Source organism: Narcine bancroftii, chromosome 4 (genome assembly GCF_036971445.1).
Source record: "Narcine bancroftii isolate sNarBan1 chromosome 4, sNarBan1.hap1, whole genome shotgun sequence".
Lineage (NCBI taxonomy): Eukaryota > Metazoa > Chordata > Chondrichthyes > Torpediniformes > Narcinidae > Narcine > Narcine bancroftii.
The window spans coordinates 27,428,450-27,451,220 of NC_091472.1; the positions used below are offsets into that span (position 1 = coordinate 27,428,450).

A 22,771-nucleotide genomic window follows, 5' to 3' on the forward strand; every position below is an offset into this window, starting at 1 on the left:
GACTAAGGTGTGTGGTTATCCCATACAAGTGCTCACCGTTCCTGGGTCCGTTTAGCTGGGTGGTTTCAACAAGCACGATGAAAATACTGATCCAATGCTTCCTGATAAGTAAAACACTGCCACATGTGTATCTTCAGCTTCTTGTAGCATCCTAATGATTTCAATGCACTCAGAATGACCCAACAGAAAACCAGGATGTGTTTTTTTTAATGTTGGTCGGATTCTTACTGAAACCTCCTTCAGCAGTAACGTTATTATACTTGTGTATTTAGGTAGAAGCAAGCACTAAACTATTCGCAGCGGTATTTGCACAAGCCACCAGTCCCAATGTGTTCCAGTTTGAACTAGGAAGGGTCAAGGTAAGTCATGAGTACGTGCATCCACTGAGCATTGCCTGTAGACTGGGACAAGAGTGTAGAATTGATAAGTTTAAAGGTACCCCAAATAAAAGAGTTTTATTCACATTTTAATTAATTGAATCTTTGCAACATGACAATGCAAATTTATATACAGATCCCAAATTTGCTGCCATTTTACCCATGCACACAATCCATCTGTAGAGTATACTGTCTCTGAATTTTTGTAAAAAAAAAACATTCTAATTTTGGCAAAGGACATTTGCTGTTCAGCATTTTAATGATCAGCTTCAGGATACAAACTCAGTGTATCACGAGAAGTGCTAATTAGGAATGACTTGGACACGTAGAGCAGATGAGGACAGCACTTAAGCAATAGCTTTGTATTTTAACATTAATATTAGCTCCAGATCAAACTTGCTCCTGATGAAAATTCAAAACCAGGTTCCCTTTTGTTTCCGAGAGCACTCTAATTTCTTTAAAATACCAGTGATACAGTAGTAATTTTCACACCACCTTCCAAGTAAACAATAGGAATAATCTGCAGTGTTGATCTTTGTAAACCTGTCATATTTTAAACTTTTCATCAGTTTAACTCTTGCCCCATAGCCAACATCACCAGTTGTTATCAGTTATTTTCCGACCACTGGTTTAAAAAAGAGAGCAATGGTAATCCAAGGACAATGGTTAGATTTATGAACTTATAGTCCACTTTAAATCATGTTCATGAGCTATTGAAACAGTGCATTGCAAAGCTGCTGTCGGAGTTTGAATCTGGAATTGGTTTCAACTTTGACGTGCAAGTCACTGTCGGTCTCGGTGAAGGGTTCCACCTGAAATGTCGACAGTTCTTATCGTCCCACTGATGCTGCTTAAACTGTTGAGTTCGTCCAACAGATTTTTATTGCTCCGGATTCCAGCACCTGTAGTATGTCATGTCTACGGGCCGTTAATGGCGTTGGTTCATTTGTTGCATTATAACTGGCAGCAATGGTATTTTATTGAATCTATCGCCATCTAGTGGATGATTATGGTTTACCATGTGATGACCATTTTTATCTGGATAGTGACATCAATTGCAAGCTGTTGCTCAGTGGGGCCAGGCAGCATCTGTGCAGGCAGAAGGAGTTGATGTTTAGTGATGAGCCTCATCTGGCAGCTAATTTTTCTTAGGATCTCAGCTTCTGAAGTTTCTCGTGTCTCAATTAATTAATTGACCCGTGTTGGCGAGACTGGTACCCTGACATTGTGTTCTCCAGCCTTGGTGAGGCTGGTGCCTTGACCTTCTTTTCTCCATCCTTGATAAGTCTGGTGCCCTGAACTTAATCTTCCCCAGTCTTGGTGAGGCCGGAGCCTGACATTCTGTTCCCCGTCCTTGGCGCCCTGCCATTCTGTTCCCCAGCCTTAGTGAGGCTGGTGCCCTGACATTCTATTGCCCAGCCTCAGTGAGGCTGATGTCCTGAAGTTCTGTTCCTCCGTTTTGGTTACGCTAGAACTCTGATATCCTTGTTTCCCAGTGCTGGTGAGACCATTACCCCAATCTTCACTTCTCCACTGTTGGGTAGGTCTGTGTTCCAACATCAGTTTTCCATTGTTGTGAGGCCAGTGACCTGACATTCAGTTCAGTAGTGTTGGTGTGTCTGCCGCCCCATTATTCAGTTCTGCAGTGATGGTGGGGCTGGTCCCACTAGCATACAGTTTTCCAGTCACTCCATCGTTTGGAGAATGCTCATGCACCAAATTTCCATGCTCCCTCGTCACTACAAGATGGCTGTCATTAAATTCTAGGCCAGAATCTTGGAGATGTTTCAACATATTCACCATAGTGTGGAGTTGGATGTGTTGGTTGGAGGAAGCTGGATTGATCAACATGAGAGGTGTTTATAAGGGGGCTGCTGGAGAAGGTTGGCCATTGGAGGGGTCACCTGTAAAAGAAGGAGTGAAATTGTTGGAATTCAAGAAACTACACAGCCCATTGTTTGCTGCCCTGTGTATTTCACAGTAATAAAGCTTTTGTGAGAACAAACATAGAATGGTCTTTGTTTGACATATGGTTAATTTGATATTATTCATCATTGCTTAAGTGCATAGGCAGTGCCTTCTGAATTATTGTCCTGTCTGTCACAGATCTTGAAACCAAGTCAACCTGTTCCTTCACTGATGTTTCCCTTTTGCTCAGGCTGAACTGTGACCAGCCACCCCATGTCCCATCGTCCAAGCAAGAGAAAGGAGAGAAGTCAGGACACAAAAAAAAACCACAAGATGAGAGCTCACTCCTAACTTGTTTCCTCTCTTGCCTCATGAACATTTTTTATTGTTTCCATATTTGCTTTAGAACAACTTTTGAAAATCCACTCTGTACTTGTGATTTGTTGAATTGATATGTGTTCAATGGAATAAAAGCATGAAACAAATACATTAATGAGCAACAAGGGGAGAGAGAAAGAACTTTTAATTTCTAGTTTAAGTTTTAATTTAATGACCTTTCATCAAATGTTGCATGACAGCTCTGCGCAGTTTAGATGACCTTCAGCATTTCATTTTGCCAGGGGACATTTGAAAGGCAAAGCAAGTTATTTGGTCTTTGGTAACATGCTATTGTGAGGAGTAATTATTCTGATCCTATTCCAAGTAACCACTACAGCTTGAGCCTGTTTATTTCCAGAATGTCATGCCGCTCTCAGCGGGGTTGTTTAAAAGCGAGCGCAGCAACCCTACACCACAATGTCCTCCTCGACTTCACGTCCAGTACCTCACTCCTGTGCTGTGGAGCCGAGTCCCGAATGAGTTCTTAAAGGTGGACGTCAGTCGTGTTAGTGACCGCCACGGATGGCAGGTGCAATGTACAGAACCTTTAGGATTCATGTCTTTACATATTCCTGAAGAGAATAGGTGAGCATTCAAGAGCTTCACTGAGGTAATCCACTCGGTAGCCCGTGAACATTTCATAAAGCGTCCGGTTGAATTGTGGACAATAATAATGAAGCACAACTGACATAAACATCTTGATTCCTACTCGTGGAATATAAAATACATAATCCATTTAATGACCTATTTGTGTTTTGACACACACAGCTTGGAAACTCTCTTCAGCTTCTGTAGGGGAAGTATGAAAGCTGTAAGCACTACAAGTCTGGACTAAACTCGTCTATGTTAAGAAAGGGATAGAGCAGAGGTTGGTTTAGCAGAGCAAAGGATAAGATTGACAGATTTAGTGTAGTGTAAACTAGTGGGGCCGGTGTCCCTTTCCTTTAGAACTTCTATGTATTGCCCCCAAAGTATGGTTCATCGAGTCATGGAGTTTTCCAGCACAGCAAAAGACCCATGGCCCCAACTTGTCCGTTCTCTTCCTAATGCCTGTGTTTGGCCCATCACATATTGAAGCTTTCCTAACCTTGTACCTGTCCAAATGTCCTTTAATTGTTGTACCTGCCTTTTCCGCTTCCTCTGACAGCTCACACCCCCCCCACTCTCTGTGTGGAAAAGCCCCTCAGATCCCTTTCAAAACTTTCCCCTCACACCTACCTTAAACCCGTCTTAGACTGTGACAATCTACTCTATCTCTGTCCCATGTGATTTTATAATCCTTGATAAGATCACCTCTCGCTCCAGAGAAAACAGTCTCAGTCTTTGTAACTCAAGCACTCCAGTTTGGGCAACAACCTAACTTAATTATACCATTCCTATAATATGACAACCTAAACTGCACACATAGAAATACAGGAGGATCAGAACCAGCGGCACCAGGCTGAGGAACAAACAGCTTCTTTCCACGGGCAGTGAGAATGCTGAACGACCAAAGGAACCGCTCACACTAACCATCCGAGACTCTCCATATTTATTTATTTGTCTGTATGTAGGAATACTTGTCCTGCATGTGTATTGTCTATCTGCACGTGTGTTGTGACTGGTTGTGTGTCTGCTTGTTTTGCACTGAGGACCCGGATAACGTTGTTTCATCGGGTTGTACTGGCCTTCTCCAACTGTGTGAATACTGTAACTTTTAAAGAAAAGGCAGAAGGCTTGCACAGGAATTATGGTGACTAAGCATTAACCTCTCCTTTGATTCTTTATGATATGTAGGGCTTTGGATATCTTGGAACTCACCGAGCACGAGGACCTGCTGAAATTTCACTACCATACCTTGCGTTTGTATTCCGCAGTGTGTGCTTTGGGCAATAACCGAGTGGCCCATGCCCTTTGCAGCCACGTGGATGAATCTCAATTGCTGTACGCCATAGAAAACAAATATGTACCTGGCTTTCTGCGGACAGGTTACTATGATCTACTCATTGACACTTATCTTAACACTTATGCCACTTCCAGGCTGATGATGAACAATGAATTCATCGTTCCCATGACAGATGAAACCAAGAGCATAACTTTGTTTCCAGAGGGCAGTCGAAATCACGCTGTCCCGGGAGTGGGTCTGAGCACCTCTCTCAGGCCTCGGATGCAGTTTTCCTCAGCTAGCTTTGTGGCTGTGACTGGCGAGTGCTTCCAACACAGTCCAGAATTTCCACTGGACATCCTGAAGGCCAAGACGATTGAAATGCTGACAGAAGCAGTGGAGGAAGGCAGTCTTCATGTGCGTGATCCCGTTGGTGGCAGCACCAAGTTTCTCTTCGTGCCCCTCATCAAGCTTTTCTACACCCTCCTCATTATGGGGATCTTTGGCAGCGAGGACCTGAAGCATGTCTTGCAGCTGATCGAGTCCAGCGTATTTTCTGACAACAATGAGGCAAGTGAGGAGAAGACTGAGAAGGATGTAACGAAAGATGAACGGAAAACCGAAGGAGGCGACGAGGAGATCAAAGGTGAACATGTTCCAAAGCAAGGGTTACTGCAGATGAAGCTCCCTGAGCCAGTGAAACTTCAGGTAACACTTAGTTCAATGTTGATGCACTCTTGACTATGAGAGATGATGGTCTCTCCAGCACCTCCCATGTTTATTTATCAATTTTCCTATCACCTCTGGCCCTTCCTCAGACACCCACCCCTTCCTCTTTTTATGCAGTATCACCCCTTCCCGGTTTAGTCTCAAAGGTTGGTCCCAACCCTTTCTCTCCATGGATGCTGCCTTATCTACTCCCCCTCCAGCTTCTCATTGTTTGCTGTGAGATGTGATGAGCCAGCCTGGTGTTAGGTTCTTGCACAATGCCTGCAGCCACAGGGGACCTTCTGGGGCCCTTCTTGGAGTTTTTACTGCTGGTTAAGCAGGAAGTTTGTGGGTGCTGGAAAACTGGATCAACACGAAAAGGTTCTGGAGGAACTCACAGCAGGTCATGCAGCATCAATAGAAACGTTTCGGGCATAAGCCCTTCTTCAGGGATGCCAAAGATCAGGCAAAAATCCTGAATAAGGAAGTGTGGGTGTGGGGGAGATGGTCGGGGGGGGGAGGAGGAGGAGCATAGGTGAAAGGTGAATGCAGGTGGGATGGAAGAAGAAAGAAGGGATGGGGAGGGGACAGGGTTGAAAAGCTGCTCTGATTGGAGGAAGGAAGGTGCAGGTGATGGTCGGGGAAAGAGGGGAAAGGATCCAGAAGGATAAGGGAGAAGGGAGAAAAGATAGAAAGGGTGGGATAGTTCTGGAAATTGAAGAAGTCAATAATGATGATTAATGACTGTCAAGATGGAATATGTGATGTCGAGCCTCCAATTTAGATGTGGTTCATCCTGGCAGTACATGAGGCCATGAACAGGCAAGTCATTGTTTCAGTATTGTTTTTACATATCATTTCAACCTGTTGATATTTTACTTCAGAATTTTGAGATAATTATCGATTCATTTTTAACAAGAATGTAAATACACAGTTGGTGTAGCGGTTAGTACAAGGCCTTTAGAGCACCACCAATTGGGACCAGGGTTCGTATCCCGCGCTGTCTGTAAGGAGTTTGTACCTTTTCCCCTGGGGGCTCTGGTTTCCTCCCACTGTTCGAAACATACCGTGGGTGTAAATTGGGCGGCACAGACTCATCGGCCAAATGGACCGAATGGCTTGTTACCGTGCTGCATGTCTAAATTAAAATATTTAAATTTAAGTAAGAAACAGGTGCAAGAGTACGTCAATCAGCCCTTCGATCCTACTTCATCATTTACTCACCCCCTCTCTGCTCCTCTTCTCCCTCCACCCCTTAAATCTCTTGCAGCTTAAATGTTTTCCATTCTCTGTTTTAAATATGTTAAATGACTTGGTCTCCATAGGTCAAGGGCCAAGAATTGTAGATAGACTGGATACTGTAAGAAAAGAAAAGCACCTCATCTTTATCTGAAATGAGTGAATCCTTATTCTGAAGCTATACTCCCACGATCTGCATTTTCCCTCAGAATCTTCATTGTTTCCATAAGTTCACTTCTTATTCTTCTAAACTCAAGTCTTTATGGACCCTGCGTGCCTCAGCTTTCTACCAAGTCATCGCAGGTATTGACACAGTCAATTGTCTTTGTACTGCCTCCAATGCAAGATCAGTCCTTAACTTTAGAAACCAAAGCTCTACTCCCAGCTGCAGTCTCAGTCGCCTGCTGTAAAATTGTATCAAACCTATTCCTTCAAGTCCTTGGCATTAATAAAGACCAACAATCCATTCCTTGCTGTATCTACATTTTACTTTTGTGTTTCATGCACAAAGATTATCGGATAAATTTGTACCACAGCCTTTAAATAGGAATTTGTGGGTTCTTCCTTCCATATTGGATAACCTCCCACATTATGCTCTTTCATCAACTTCTTGCCCACCCATTTAATGTGTATGTTTCTCTTCGCAGGCTGATTGTCTCCTCCTCACAAGTTACTCACCCACTTAACTTTTATCATCAACAAATCTGGCTGAAATGCATGGCCCTTTCATCCATGTCATTAATAGAGACATCGAGAGTGCTCATCCTTGGGATACATTACTATTACTGTTTGCCAATCTGAAGATGATCCATTTACCCAACACTCTGCTTTCAATTAAATAGCCACCTACTGTCCATTCTTTATAGACCCTGCCTGCCTCAGATAAACATCTAGTTTAGCTTTGCCACAAGCCTTTCGTACAAAGCATTTACTTTATAATAGTCCTTTAGACTCTAATTACTTAAAAGTTGTCATAACAAAAGCATTAACTAAAGATTGCTTTTAAAATACAAAGATTTATAGAGATATAAAAGGTATCTAAAGATAGAAAATATAGAGAGATACAAAAACATAAAGTGAGAAAAATTCAAAGAAAAATTTCTCGTGCTCATGCTTCCTTCACATCTTGTAGAAAAGAACAAGCACTTAGTCTGGGTGGATATTATGACATATTACATCATAGTCTCTACAAACAATAGTTCTCTTAAAGAGACAGGCACAAAATTAACTAAGAAACAAAAACACAAGGTTGTTCAGGTCCATGAAACCCATGCTGGCCTACTACACCCAATTAACCTACCAACCCAGCATGTTTTGGAGGGTGGGAGGAAACCGGAGCCACCAGAGAAAACCCAGGCATTTCATTGGGAGAATATACAAAATTCTCTCAGTCAGTGTTGAGCTGACTGCGATACTAACCGCTTTTAAAGTTGATTTTCATGCATAGGTGTGGATCTCCCAGTGTGGCTGTTAGTTTATATTCTAACATAATGTCATCTTTGTCAAAAGTATTTTGAGGTGTCGGGTAATGGGTAACTTGAGTCAAGGAAAGGATTCTTGAGTCACACTCTATACTGTAATGACAGATCATCAAAATATAAAAGGGAGCACAGTTGATATAGCAGTTAGCGCAATGCCTTTACAGCACCAGTGATCGGGGCTGGGGTTCAATTCCTCACTGTCTGTAAGGAGTTTGTATCTTCTCCCCGTGTCTGCATGGGTTTTTGCCAGGGGCTTTGGTTTCCTCCCACCATTCAAAAATGTACCAGGGTTGAAGGTTAATTGGGCGGAATGGGTTCTTGCGCCAAAAGGACCGGTTACCGTGCTGTATGTCTAAATTTAAAATTTAAAAAAAAATTAAGAGCATAAAAAATAGGACCCAAAGTCAACCATTCAGCCCTTCAAACCTACTCTGTAACTCAGTATAATCACGGCCAATCATCCAAGTTCAGCACATTATTCAAGCTTTCTCCTTGATTCTCTGAATCTGAATCTGTCTAGCTTTAGAATTTCTTCCATAGACTCACCATTCTCTAATGAAATGTCTTCTTCTCAGTCTGAGTTAGCATCATGGTGGGCGTGGAGTGGAGTACAGTACCAGGGGTCAGTTGAGGATAAGGGGAAAATTGTTGAAGTCTCAGACGATGAGACTTATATGAGTAGACCAGCTATTGAGCTATTGAGCATTGAGTGTCAGCGACTAGGGTTTGAATCCAGCACTATCTTTAAGGAGTTTGTACCCATTTCTGTATGGGTTTTCCCCGGGAGTTCCACTTTCCTCCAGAATATATAGGGTTTTAAGTTAATTTGGGTGAAATTACAGGTTTAAATGGCCGGAATTGGCTTCTACCATGCTGTAAATAAATGCTTTAAAATTTTTAAATTTAAACATTCATCTAAACTTAAGTGAACACAAGTTTAAAAGACCCAAACATAAACCCTGCCAATCAGAATCAGTTTGCTGATTTCTCTCCCCGCCTGGCAGAAAGGATACGAAGAGGTAGACTTTAGAAAATAGTGCTCTGTGCATCAACGATGAAGGGGAGGAGGAGCGAAGGAATTGTCAACATTTCAGGGTTGAAACTCTTTGTCATAAATCACGAAGAAGAAAACAGTTACAAATGTTGACAATAACCTTTCACTCCCATGGATGCCTCCTGAACCCAGTGAGTTCCACCAGCGAATTATCTTTTTGCTCCAGATTCCAGCATTACAACCACTCGTGACTCCCTGGATCAAGTTGCACGTGACGTGGACACTGTTAGGTCTGCTTTGTTCAAGAATGAGTGAGTCAGACACCAGACTGAGTCGAAATCAAGGTTCTTTATTACCGGATTGTAACACTTACAATTAACAGTGTTAGTTGGAGAAGGCGCATTCTCCCGATATCAGCAAGTGGTGTTTTTTTATACCCCAGGACACGCACTTAGTAAATTATCATACCATTACATTGTCCAATGAATTAGCTGTTGCTACCCTTCTCTTGTTAGTCTGCTGCTCATCATTCTTGTTAGTGCAAAGCTTATCTTGAGTGTACAAGGTCACATCTGCATTCTGTTACTCCTTAGTACTGGGTGACTCCTTCTCCGGTCCCATCTCATGATGTTTTTACCTTACAACACCCATCAGGAATTTTCACAGCAGCAAGTGTGCAATTCTGGAGATTTTTTGAAACTGTCATCGTGCACCCTGCAAAGACAGGCATCGGTTTAACACCTCATCTGGTAGCTGGACACTTACAAAACAACAGGAAGCCTCTTTATTGAGCAAGCATGTAACCTGAGATTTTGTGGTCAAATCTTGCAAAAGCATTATCTAAATTAAAATTTTAAAAACCTGTTAATGCAGTAAAACTGAAATAAAAACTGGAAAAACTGGGAAAATTCAACAGGTTAGACAGCCTCTGTGGAAAGAGAAACAGAGTACAATTTCAGGTGGAAAACCTTTGACACAACCACTAAGAGCAATATCACAATGTTCTTCTTTGGCAGAATGTCATCATCATTCATCACCTCCTCTCACTTCAATTACGATCAAAGTTGAGGAGAAAGGCTGCAACATTAATGAAGTGTATGCTTAACAGAGTAGCGGTCCAAATCCATTCATCTCTCAAGGTTTCTGCGCAGCTTGATAGGCAGCTCAGCAGGCCTTTGGGATGCTGGGCTTCATTGGTGGGAGGATTCAGTACAAGAGTTGAGAGATCATGTTGAAACTCTGCAAACCTCTGGTGAGACCACACTTGGAATATTGTGTTCAGTTCTGTTTGCCTCTTTACAAGAAGGATGTGAGAGCTATGGAGAGGGTGTAGAAAAGATTTACCAGGATGTTGCATGGATTGGAAAATAAGTCTTATGAGGCAAGGTTAACATATTTAGGACTTTTCTCTTTGGAGTATAGATGGATGAGAGGAGACTTAATAGCGGTGTACAAGATTCTGAGAGGCATAGATAAGGTGGACAGACAGTACCTGTTTCCCAGGGCAGGAATAGCAAATATGATAGGGCGTGTCCAAAATTAAGGGAGGGACGTTTACGGAAGATATCAGGGGTAAGTTCTTACACAGTGAGTTGTGGGTGACTGAAATGCTGCGTCAGGGGTGATAGTGGAGGCTGAAATATTAGGGCATTTAAGAGACTCTTAGACAGGCACATGGATGAAAGAAAAATAGAAGATTATGAGGTTGGAAGGAATTAGAATTTTGTTTGGGTAGGAATACGCATGTTGGCCAAACCTTGGGGCCGAAGAGCCTGTACTGTGCTGTGGTTTTCTATATGTGCTTCTAACGAAGCTTCCAGAGATGAGGCAGTCATGAAAGACCAAGAGACCTGCAGTTTATATGTTGGTTTGAGCTTGGGTGCCAGAGGAGGCTGGTAAGATGAGACAGCATTATGGATTGAGGGCTTGACAAAAATGGGGAGAATGTAAAATGTTTGAAAGCCACAAGAGGAGAAGCCAAATACAAGGGTCTATGACAAAAAAAAACATGTATGTGATTGGGAAATGCCAGCAGGCTGACTAAGAGCAAGGAATCCGGTTACCAGCAGCAGAGCAGGAATGATCTGTGACACCATTTAACTGGTAATGCATTAGTGTGCTCCCACACACCAATTAGCTCACTGTAAAGTGGAGTGCTGAATCCACATGATCTGAGGCATTTATTAATAATAATTATTGCCACACATCGATTTGAAGGTGATGTTTCATTTGTTGCTTATTCATTGTTTGCTGTTTTTCTTCATTTAATTTCTTCCTTACAATTTCTTCCTTACAATTTCTTCCTTACAAGGGGCTGACACTTACAATTTTCATGAATATCGAGAATGGATCTGAGAGGAATAGATCTGAGAGGAATAGATCGAATAAATGCAAGCAGGCTTTTTCCATTGAGGTTGGGCAATTCAAGAACTCAAGGACAAAGGTTAAGGGCGAAAGGGTCAATGTTTAAAGGGAACATTAGGAAGAGCTTCTTCACATTGACAGTGGTGAGAGGTGGAATGAGCTGCCAGCTGAAATGGTGAATGTGGACTTGATATAAAAACAATTGGAGATAAATTTGGGTAGGTACATGGATGGGAGGGGTAGAGGGAGGCCTATGGTCCAGGGGCAGGTCAATGAAACTAGGCCTCTGGCACCCAAGCTCAAACCAACATATAAACTGCAGGTCTCTTGGTCTTTCATGACTGTCTCATCTCTGGAAGCTTAGTCAGAAGCACATATAGAATATAGAAAACCACAGCACAGTACAGGCTCTTCGGCCCCAAGGTTGTGCCAACATACGTATTCCTACCCAAACAAAATTCTAATTCCTTCCTACCTCATAATCTTCTATTTTTCTTTCATCCATGTGCCTGTCTAAGAGTCTCTTAAATGCCCTAATATTTCATCACAGATTAGGTGGGCTGAAGGGCCTGTTTCTATGCTCTAGTATTCCATGGTTCTAATAGAGACTTGTGGTATTTTTCAAAGCATCCAATATACTGTTTCATATGGGAAACTGTACAGATTATTCTTCTGGTCTTTCCTTGAAGATTTCAACTGAAATTCTGAATTTATATATTCCTTTTTAAAAATAAAATTGAAACTTTGTACTTTAACTTTATAAGTATGTACATTACATTAAAATGAAATTGAATATTCTGTTCCCTTTCCTCTCATCAAAAAGCAAATAGTCAGTTTCAATTGAATTTGATGCCTTTCGCTGTTATCAGAAATGTCCTTGGACAAATGATTAATAGTTAATGGATTTCATAACCATTCTAATGTGAGTGGGCCATCACTCTGGGTAATCAATTTTCATTTAGGAAGTGATTTGCAGTTAGTCTTGCATGTTTCATTGACACTTTCTATCACATACATTAGATATGTGCTTGGGTATTAAATTAAAACCCAATCCAAGTCCAAGGACTTACCATTTTTTTTGTACTTAACTCCACCCTTAATTACTATTGTACACAAAATCTGTATAATATTCATGAGTAGTGGCTGAATATGATTGCGATGCTAGATAAATACAATAGTCTGTTGGGTAAACCCTTAAGTTGTCCTGCCGAGCAGTCGCAATTTAAAGTTCAACACAAATGTCAGATGAACATCAACAACACAAAATGTCCAATTCCTTTTCTTTTATAGATTCAGTCTGTCAGGTGCTTTAACAACTCATGTGGATCTTCTTAACACAGGTGCTTGTGTCGGCTCTGCTGGACCACTAGTGTCTAGTATGGGTGGTATTTTCTCTGTTTCTGTACAGGTGGAATCCTGCAGTATCTTGGATGCTTTCAGCAGGCTCTTTCGATTACTCCTCAGTATTTGACCCTCCTCTGTTCTGGCAGTGTAGGATCTTGGATTTACTTCTCCCAGAACAGTAGCCTTTTTATCCCCAGTGTTGGAATCTCAGAGTCTCACTGTGTCATGTTGTGCCAATGGCCCTAAGCTTCTCACTGACTTGTCATAGTTTGCCTTTCGTCTCCCTTGCAGATACTTTTGTTTCTGTTTGGCATCTCGGTTCTTATTTGGGTCTGCAGAGAAGGGAAGTGTGGGGCGTAGTCTACATCCCATCAGAAGCCATGTTCAAGTGGTGGAGCTCTTTTACTCAAGAGAGCTAAATACACATCTGAGCCACTGTCTAGTGCTTTCTTGAGCAACTGTTTAACTATGTGAACTCCTTGATCAGCTCTGCCTTTTGACTATAACCATAACATATAACAATTACAGCACGGAAACAGGCCATTTGGCCCTTCTAGTCTGCACTGATCCAAGTACCCTCCTCTAATCCCATTTACCAGCATTCTGCCCAGATCCCTCCATCCCCCTCCCATCCATATACTTATCCAACTCTTTCTTAAATGACAAAATTGACCCTGCCTCCACCACTTTTCCCGGAAGCCCATTCCACACAGTATATGTATAATGCTAAATTCAGTAAAATCCATTTACATGATATAGCAAATCTGAAATTATCTTTGTATTCAGCTTATGAATGCAGAGGTCTTGAAGTCACATGTCAGAAATCATATACTTCTTCAAAATTCTGGAATTCTCTACAACTGTAACCATGGTCCAATTTGAGGAATTCAGTGTCTTGCAAAATCATTTTCATATATTTGATCACACAAACAGCAGACATGCTAGGAAGCAGCACCATCTCTGGATAGTTTGATAGATAATCAATAATCAGCAAGTAATTCTTTCCATCCATGTGGAACAGATCAGCCCAACTTTCTGCCATGGTTCTGCTGGTACGTCAGTTATTATCATGGGTTCCTTTGTCTGCTTTCTGTGATGTTTCAGACCAGTCTCACAGTTTGAAACCATACTGTCAATATTAGCATTTATCCCTGGCCAATAAACAGCAGTTCTAGCCCTCCTCTTGCATTTTTCAATTCCCAGAAGACCCTCATGCACCCTTTTCAGGATCTCTTGCTGCAGTGATTGAGGAATGATAATTCTGCTCTGTCTGAGTAGAAGCCCAGAGACAACACTTAGCTAATCTCTGACATTCATATCTAGGCCATTCTTCATTCAGATTCTTGATGACTTTCTGTAGAACTATGTCCTTTTCTGTTTCAGCTGTGATCTGCTTGGATTTCATGTCAGATACGGGAAGATATTCAGTGATCAGATTCACATGGAGATTCACATCTGTCTCTATGAAACTCCCATTGGGGGCTTCACTCTGCGTCATTGCCCTGGATAATGCATCAGTTGATACTGCTGTGTACACCAATTCAGAGTTATACTATTGTAGCTTCAGTCTTTGGATTCTCGGCAGCATTTCACTGAGATTTTTCTGGATTATCACTATTAATGGCTTGTGTTCTGTCTCTGCCACAAATACACATAACTGTGGAATCTCTCAAGTCCATAGACCAGACCCAGATACTTTTTATTGATCTGTGCATATCGACATTCAGATGTTGCCATCGTCTTTGATGCATGTGCGACTCGCCTCCAATGTCCTCCCACGGCCTGAAGTAGTACGGCACCTATTCCATCTTTTGAAGCGTCCTTGGATACTTTTGTCTTTCTGGATGTATCAGAGAATGTCAAAAGTACAGGTTCTGAAGTTAGAATGGCCTCAGTCATCTCCATTCTTCCTCATGGTTGTCTGTTCACTTTGATTCACATTTGTCCTGTAACAACTTCCTTAGGTACATTGTTTTGGAAGACTGTTTGGTATGAATTTACTAATGAAATTGATCATTCCCAGCACTCTCAATGTGCTTTTTTTTTTGTCAGTGGGTCTGGGCATCTCTAAAATTGCTTTCACCTTGCTCATGTCTGCCTCTGACAGTTTATCTCCCAGAAAGGTGATTTCCTTCACACCAAACTGACATTTTTCTCTCTTTAACTTTAATCCATATTTCTGGATGTAGCACTTTGATGTTGTTTTTGTGTGGGTCCCCATGGGATCATGTCATTCATGTACACACATACCTCATTTATGCCCTCCTTGATGTACTCCATTATCCTGTGGAACATTTGTGGAGCTGAGGAAATTCCAAAAGCGTCCTCAGACAGGAGTATCAGTCAAACGGTGTATTAAGTGTTTTGTGCTATCTTCATGCCAGAATCCAATTTAGTAAAAACCTAAGCACCAGCCATCTCACTTGGTTGGAATCTGATAATGTTCCCTCTTTATATTGGCATTCAAGTCTTTATATTGGCATTCCAATCTTTTGGGTCCATGTACATGTGCAGGTCACTGATCTTTTTGACACACACCATTGAATTCACCCATTCTGTGGTCTCCTCCACTTTCTTTATGACCCCTAGTGCCTTCTCTTGGTCGAATTCCTGCCTGAGCTTTTCTTTTAGTCACGCTGGAACCTGCCTCGGGCCATACACTACAGGTTTTGTGTCCTCTTTTAATTGTATCTTATAGGTGAATGGTAGAAATCCAAACCCCTTGAAGATGCCAGGAAATTGATCCAGTATTTCCTCTAGCTGTTCTTTGCAAAGACATTGTTAATGTGATACACCCTCTTGACTAGGTTTATGTTTTGGCATGCTTTGTCAGTGAATAATGTCCATCTGGGACTACTGTGAATCTGAGGTAGTGCTCTTTATCTTTAACTTTCACCTTGAGTTTTATGTATCTTTTGTGTTGATGGCTTTGTCCATTGTAGGCTTTGAGTCGTACAGGATTTGCATGGATGTATGGCTTTATCTTCATTGCCCTGGTGTCGCACTCACAGATCAAATTGACCTTTGCCCCTGTGTCTAACTCAAAAGGAATACTTGTTCCATTTTTATGCAATGACACAGTCCATTTATCTTGCTTGACACTGTTCACTTCCTGCACCACCAGGCCCACGAAAGTGTATCACTGAGTGCAGTTTCTTCTATAGAGTGTATAATGTCTTCTGTGGTTTGTACACTTCTACTTCTGTTTACGTTCCCTTTGGAAAAACATTGCTTTGCATAATGATTCTATCCTTTGCCCTTGTTACTTTTCTATAAGATGGACATTGCTTTGGTGGATACTTAGTGCTGCATCGTTTACAATTGAATGTCTCTCCATCTTTTTATTGGTTCCTGTATCTCATTTTTTTGTTTGTGTGTCTTGGCTATAACTATGCCTTCATTTTCACTGGCTTTTACAGTATCACCAAACTTTTTCGCATGATGCAGAGCTAATTCACTAGCATGGCCTATCTTCACAGCTCCAGCAAAGGTAAGCTCTGTCTCTAGCAACAACCTCTCTCTCAATTTCTTATCAATAATCCTGAACACAGTTTGATCGCGGATCATTGAATCTTGCAGGGATCCAAAATTGCATGCTCTGCTTTTAATGTTAAGGCTGTTAAAAAAAAGTATCAAAGCTCTCTCCTTTGATACTTCACTGAGTGAAGCACGTACCTCTTGAAGGTTTCATTTTTCTTTGGTGAACGGTGTTCATCGAACATCTCGATAACTTTGTTGAATATGCTCTGGTCTTCTGCCTTAGCAAAAAGAAATGCTTGAGATCCTCCCATGGTAAGTAGCACTGGCTGCTCTAGCCCCCATACTCACCCGCTGGCCGCTCCAGCCCCCATACTCACTCACTGCCGCTCCAGCCCCCATACTCACCCGCCGGCCGCTCCAGCCCCCATACTCACCCGCCGGCCGCTCCAGCCCCCATACTCACCCATCAGCTGCTCCACCCTACTTCTCCCCCACTGGTGCTCCAGCCTCCTCCCCTGCTAGCCGCTCCATCCCCCATACTCACCTGCTGGCCGCTCCAGCCCCCATACTCACCCGCCGGCTGCTCCAGCCTCCTCCCCCGCTGGCTGCTCCAAATCCGTGAGAGAGGAGAGAGTGGGGCAGCGGGATTAGTGTAGGGAAGTCCCGTGTGGGACATCCCCGTGCTGATAGCCCATGCTGGCTGTCCCAACTGACAACCAACCATCCTGAATTGACAGCCCAAGGGTCAGGAGCTGGAATGCGCTCAGATGCGCATCCCGACAAAGCTGTCCTTTCAGGTGGCCAGCACTACGGTTTCAATGCTGCCACCTGAACTGTAATTTAAAGGGCCGGTTCTGCTTCTTCAGGTGCATTCTTAGCAGAGAATGCACCTGAAAAAGCCTTAAGATAACAACAGATGGGAGCAGAAGAAAGAACTCCTGTTGTTTGCTGGAGAAGGTGGGGGTTTTGCAAGACATGAGTCACATGCTCTCTTTGGAGTTTCAGTTGGAAAAGAGAGAGTTGAGTTAACAGCTCAGTCAGTCAGGCAATGTGTGGGACACTGACAAGTAACTGAAAAGTGCAATCCAGGGAAAACTCTTTGAAACTGATGAAAGCAAGTGTCTTGGGTAAACTTATACCTCTCATTTTGTTCATTTAGATTGGTCACAGTGTTTGAGCTACCGAAAGAAAATAGACACACACACCGAGAGCAGTTCAGTTTATACAAATGTTTATTACTAATTCAAAAGCTGATTTCACACTACAATATGCAAGCCCTTCCCAACTATACTTATCAACGCTTGGACTGGTCCCAACTGCCGAAGCGAGGCAACGACTGCACACTTGTAGTAGGTTGTCAGGGCGCTGGTAGCAGCTTCTCCACCTCCCCCGACCGGGACGTTGCTCGGACTCTGGCTGTTCTTCCTTCTTGACAAGGGGTGTTCCCACCCCTCGGAGAGTCTAAACTTCAGCAGCAGGACCACAGGCTTATATACCCCAAAAACAATTAATCATGCGCCTACTCCTTCTAATATTTGTCAGTCAAAATCAAAACTGAACATTACATTCTACAATTTAGAAGATTAATTATTCTGGAACCAGGATGTTATAACTTCCTGGTTTATCTCGTAGATACAAAGACTTATTAAAACTTCTCGAGCAAGACAGGTTGTGACCAATTCGTCAATTTCAGAGTGTCGTATTTGACAACTGCTTTCCCTGGGCCTCACAGTGGAATTCCATTTCAAAGTGTATCTTCAGATAAGTCCCCATGGCTGAGTTTAATTACATCTGCTAGTTCTGAAAGTAAGGTGACCTGCGTGTGGACCCAGTGTCGTCAGTTCCACATAAGCAAAAAGCATCTGGGTACATGGTTTTAATCCTCCATTACATTCCACCCCTTGGTCACAATCTGTCATTTGCGAGGCCTAACCAGTATTTGAGTACAGAGGGAGCGAAAGAAGAGAAATCAAAACAACAATTACAAAGATAAGCAATGATGCGAGCAACCAACGGAGGATAGTGTGGCCCACTCCCCCAAATGTAGCAGTTAGCCATGAGAAAGGATTCCAACCAAGGCTCAAATTATCCTTGTTGGCCACAATACCCAGATACTGGAGCTCACGAACAGATTTTGAAACATGCTGAACAATAACATATTTATATAAGCTGCACTTGAGGCTGGTGACCGAGGACTTCCTTGGTGTAATGCATCGGACCGTGTTTCCCACGGGGAACTCCCTTGGAACGTCCTCGACATTACAAATCCAATTGCTGGCATCAAAGCAGCTGTTAAGCCAGATCACCAGGAGTGTAAAATGGAGAACCTGGAACAAAGAAGCCTGACACATGTCACTCACGATACCATAAGCGTTCAGTGTTTAAACAGACTAAATCATCCTGTCCCTCAATAGCTACCCACCGAGTGTTACCCTGGGCAGGTGTCACTATTTCCCCTTTTACAGGAGGGCCACTACCTGGTGGTGCCACCCATACCTTTTCTCCAACATTCTCTAGTTAGGGAATGGGGGGCAATGACTGTTTTTCCTCTGGAATAGGCTGTAATTCAGGAGCGTGAAGAAGTCGGTGGAAAGGTGTACCTTCTTTTAAAGGGCGATGATTCAAATTGTCGACTGCCTGCTGCAGCACATGGCACCATCCCTTCTGGGTCCCCAGTGATGTTAACAAACGAATTTGTTCCTTCAGTAAGCCGTTCATTTGTTCAACTAACCCGGCAGCCTGCGGGTAATAAGGAATATGGTGGACCCATAAAATACCGTTGTCATTTGCCCAATCACAGATTGCTTTCCCGGAGAAGTGCGAGCCATTATCAGAGTGAATCTCCTCTGGAACATCATAACGATAAATCAAATGGTTTAGTCCTTGGATAGTGCTAGCTTGGTCGGCCGTCTTGGTGGGAAAAGTAAAAACCAGGCCCGAAAAGGTGTCAACCATTACTAGGACGTAATATTTACCCATACAGTCTAGCATGGGGCCTATGTAATCAATTTGCCAGACCGCAGCTGAGTGAGCACCCCGTTTTATTTGGCCATGCGGACCAGGTGGAACGGTATGGAACTTCACAAGCCGACATTCTGGGCATGTACGTACGTTCATGCGGACATCATCCTGATGGACGGATAAAGCATGTGTACGGGACCACATAGCTGATCCCTTCTCCCCCAAATGACCACTCTGTTCATGTGCCCATTGAGCCAGGGGGACGGTATCAGCACAGCTGATAGTGGCAAGCTGATCTGCTACTGCATTATGTTGAGCCATGTTAGTTGCCATATTGGTATGGGCATCAACGTGATAAACGGTTATCTCACGATGGTGGGAAGCATCCCACAACAGCTGCCACAACTCTTTGCCCCATACTGGGCGGTCATGTATCATCCAGTTGTTCTTTTGCAAATCAGGCATCCATACCACAAGTCCATTAGCCAAAGCCCAGGAATCAGTAAACAGGCGAAGAGGGTGATCATGGGGATCTAGTGGTAAAGTGACTGCCTTCAACTCATCATACTGACTGGAGCCACCATCCCCCTCCTCCGATAAGTGAGTTCCTGACCTGGGATGGTAAGCCACCTGTTCGTGTACGTGGCCCACCCCTTCAGGCCCTCTGGTCGCATGACTCTGAATATACCACTTCCATTTAACAATAGAAGACTGCTGAGCCCGCCCGATCTTTAGATTAGCATCATTAGCCAGGACCCAATTCATTATAGGAAGTGCAGGTCGCAATTGAACATCTGCATCACCTGTCATTCTTTCAGTCTCTAGCAGGGCCCAGTAACAGGCTAGGAACTGTTGTTCAAAAACAGAATAACGAGCGGCAGCCTCGGGCATGGTACGTGACCAGAATCCCAGCGGGACTCGGCGACCCTCTTGTTTCTGCCAGAGGCTCCAGGAGGCCACATCATCAATATAATGGTGAATTGAGAGGGAAGGCGATACTGGAAGGTGGGTGAAAGTATACTGGCGCCCCTTCCAGGTAAAGGCGAACTGATCCTGTGAGTCCTCAGCTATAAGAATACTGAAGAAGGCGTTAGCGAGATCAATGACAGCATACCATGTTCCTGAGTTCCCAGTAGCAATGTTTTCAATAAGGGTGACAATGTCCGGAACTGCTGAAGCAAGTGGTGGGGCATGTTTGTTCAAAAATCGATAATCAACTGTCATTCTCCAGGAGCCGTCCGGCTTCTGGACTGGCCAAACAGGGCTATTAAAGGGCGACGTTGCGGGCCTCACTACCCCTTCTTCTTGCAGAGCATCGATGGTGGCAGTAATCTCTTCCTGCCCCCCAGGGAGACGATATTGTGGAATGCACACTGGTTTCATGGGGGCTGGCACCATCACAGGATCCCACTTAGCCTGACCCACTACTAGTTTTTTTGTAATAGTTCGAATTCCAAATTCAAATCCCCCTTGGCTAATATTAAGGGCCATACCGGCCAACATATTAATACCCAGGATACACTCGTCAGTAGCAGCCACCAGGGCATGTAACCAGACAGGGGAAGGGCTATCACCCACCATGGCACAGACTTTTATTTCCTTTGCCAGGGTGACCGCTCCTCCCAACCCCTCTATTCGAAAGGCCGGTCCAGTCCAGAGGTCGGGATTACCAGGAATCACCGAATGCTCTGCACCGGTGTCGACCAAAGCCAAGTATTGGCGATCATTACCCCCACCCCAGTGGATTGTTAACGGTATGTAGGGCTGCGGATCCCCGTGTGTGCGCCGTGTCTCGATGGGGTAGACACGGGAATCCTGCCCACACCTTCAGGCTTCAGAAGGGTTCGGGGGCTTCCAGGACCACATGCTATTGTTATCTTTAAGAGCCTGTTTAACCCATTGTTTTACCTCATCATGAATAACTGAAGCAGGAGAAGCCAGCTCGATAGAAGCAGCAGTGGGAGCAGAAAGCACAGCTGGGCCAGGAGGACTCAGCAGCTGGGGATGATGTTCCCCTGCTTTTTGCCTAAATCGATCTCCAATGGCAGCCAGCTCTTTTACAGAGAAATCACGGATCATTGACTCCTTCCGACCCCTGTTCCCACTTTGGCTCACAGGGTCCTCCACCCAGTCTAGGGGAGGAGGTGGAGGCCATCCAACAGAGGGAGTAGGCCATAGAGCATAATCAGGGGTTTGGGTATTTTCCCCTGGGTCCACATGGGAAACCGGGGTATCTATCCCTTCCATCTCTACCCTTACATCATCCCCCCTTCTGTCTGTTTGGGAAATCTGCTGCCTTATAGGGCGGGCGTGAACAGCAGATGGAGAGGGTAGTATGTTAGACACATGCTGAGGAGTATCTGCATTATTACCATTGTCATTCCAGATATTCCCATCCCAATCCTCAATTACATCAGGATCGTCACCATTCCTTATCATGGCATGATTACGATATGGATTGGGTTCTACTTCATGCCTTTCCTTATCTGCACAGAGCTGCTGCCGGAGTTTAATATTACGGCAAATCATTTGGACATGCTTATCTTCCCATTCTTTGGCTCTGTCCTGACTGGTGCGAACAATCTCGCTCATCATGGAACAGCATTGTCGCAGGACTTCTAGCTCCTCCTCTAATTGCTTTCTTTTGCACTGAGATTCTACTTCTCTTTGAATTAATTCTGCTTCACGCTGAACGGAGTGGCGTAATGCTGTGGCCAGCAGCCAAAAACCATTCGTTAGCGTTCCCTTTTTATCAGGAAATTTACTTTCTCGAAGGAGAGTGGCAACCCGCTCTCCCAGAGGTGCACTTGATGAGTCTAACTTCTCATCCCAACTAATGGGTGGTCCCAACAAAGACAGGGTATTGGCCAACATGCCAAACCCATCGTCTTTGGAAGTCCATCCAGGAATCAAGAACTGCTCAGGGCTCACCTGTTTCTTTCGGCGAAACATCTTGAGACCAATCCTGCTCGCAGCGCCAATTGTCTTGGGTAAACTTATACCTCTCATTTTGTTCATTTAGATTGGTCACAGTGTTTGAGCTACCGAAAGAAAATAGACACACACACCGAGAGCAGTTCAGTTTATACAAATGTTTATTACTAATTCAAAAGCTGATTTCACACTACAATATGCAAGCCCTTCCCAACTATACTTATCAACGCTTGGACTGGTCCCAACTGCCGAAGCGAGGCAACGACTGCACACTTGTAGTAGGTTGTCAGGGCGCTGGTAGCAGCTTCTCCACCTCCCCCGACCGGGACGTTGCTCGGACTCTGGCTGTTCTTCCTTCTTGACAAGGGGTGTTCCCACCCCTCGGAGAGTCTAAACTTCAGCAGCAGGACCACAGGCTTATATACCCCAAAAACAATTAATCATGCACCCACTCCCTCTAACATTTGTCAGTCAAAATCAAAACTGAACATTACATTCTACAATTTAGAAGATTAATTATTCTGGAACCAGGATGTTATAACTTCCTGGTTTATCTCGTAGATACAAAGACTTATTAAAACTTCTCGAGCAAGACAGGTTGTGACCAATTCGTCAATTTCAGAGTGTTGCATTTGACAACTGCTTTCCCTGGGCCTCACAGTGGAATTCCATTTCAAAGTGTATCTTCAGATAAGTCCCCATGGCTGAGTTTAATTACATCTGCTAGTTCTGAAAGTAA

At 43.6% G+C, this 22,771-nt stretch overlaps 2 protein-coding genes across 3 annotated transcripts in view; one reads left to right on the forward strand and one right to left on the reverse strand.

Annotated features, from left to right (window-relative positions):
- ryr2a (ryanodine receptor 2a (cardiac)) overlaps positions 1-22,771 on the forward strand; it is a 612,110-nt gene that overhangs the window by 265,883 nt on the left and 323,456 nt on the right. Inside the window, exons 34-36 of the mRNA XM_069936123.1 lie at positions 273-359; positions 3,022-3,248; positions 4,440-5,235. Of these exons, the coding sequence (XP_069792224.1) occupies positions 273-359; positions 3,022-3,248; positions 4,440-5,235 (1,110 nt within the window). The remainder of the gene's footprint in view (positions 1-272; positions 360-3,021; positions 3,249-4,439; positions 5,236-22,771) is intronic.
- Positions 17,383-22,114, reverse strand: LOC138760418 (uncharacterized). 2 transcript variants are annotated; one of them, XR_011355593.1, is made up of 2 exons: positions 22,030-22,114; positions 17,383-18,464 (listed from the first exon to the last, which is right to left on the reverse strand). XR_011355593.1 is itself a non-coding variant. In XM_069930993.1 (2 exons), the coding sequence occupies exons 1-2, from the start codon at positions 20,677-20,679 to the stop codon at positions 18,430-18,432; spliced, it is 1,977 nt and encodes a 658-aa protein (XP_069787094.1). In that variant the 5' UTR covers positions 20,680-20,765; the 3' UTR covers positions 17,388-18,429. The 2 variants fall into 2 exon arrangements, 1 of the variants encoding a protein (XP_069787094.1); XM_069930993.1 differs by lacking the exon at positions 22,030-22,114 and adding an exon at positions 18,738-20,765 and having other exon boundaries at positions 17,388-18,464.

What these genes read in the sequence shown, in the direction of transcription:
- LOC138760418 (XM_069930993.1), bottom strand. Translation starts at nt 20,679, where the DNA reads ATGGTGGGTGATAGCCCTTCCCCTGTCTGGTTACATGCCCTGGTGGCT. An exon ending in TCATCGCCCTTTAAAAGAAG is followed by an intron (nt 18,465 to 18,737) that starts GTACACCTTTCC and finishes TCTTTGTTCCAG; the next exon opens with GTTCTCCATTTTACACTCCT.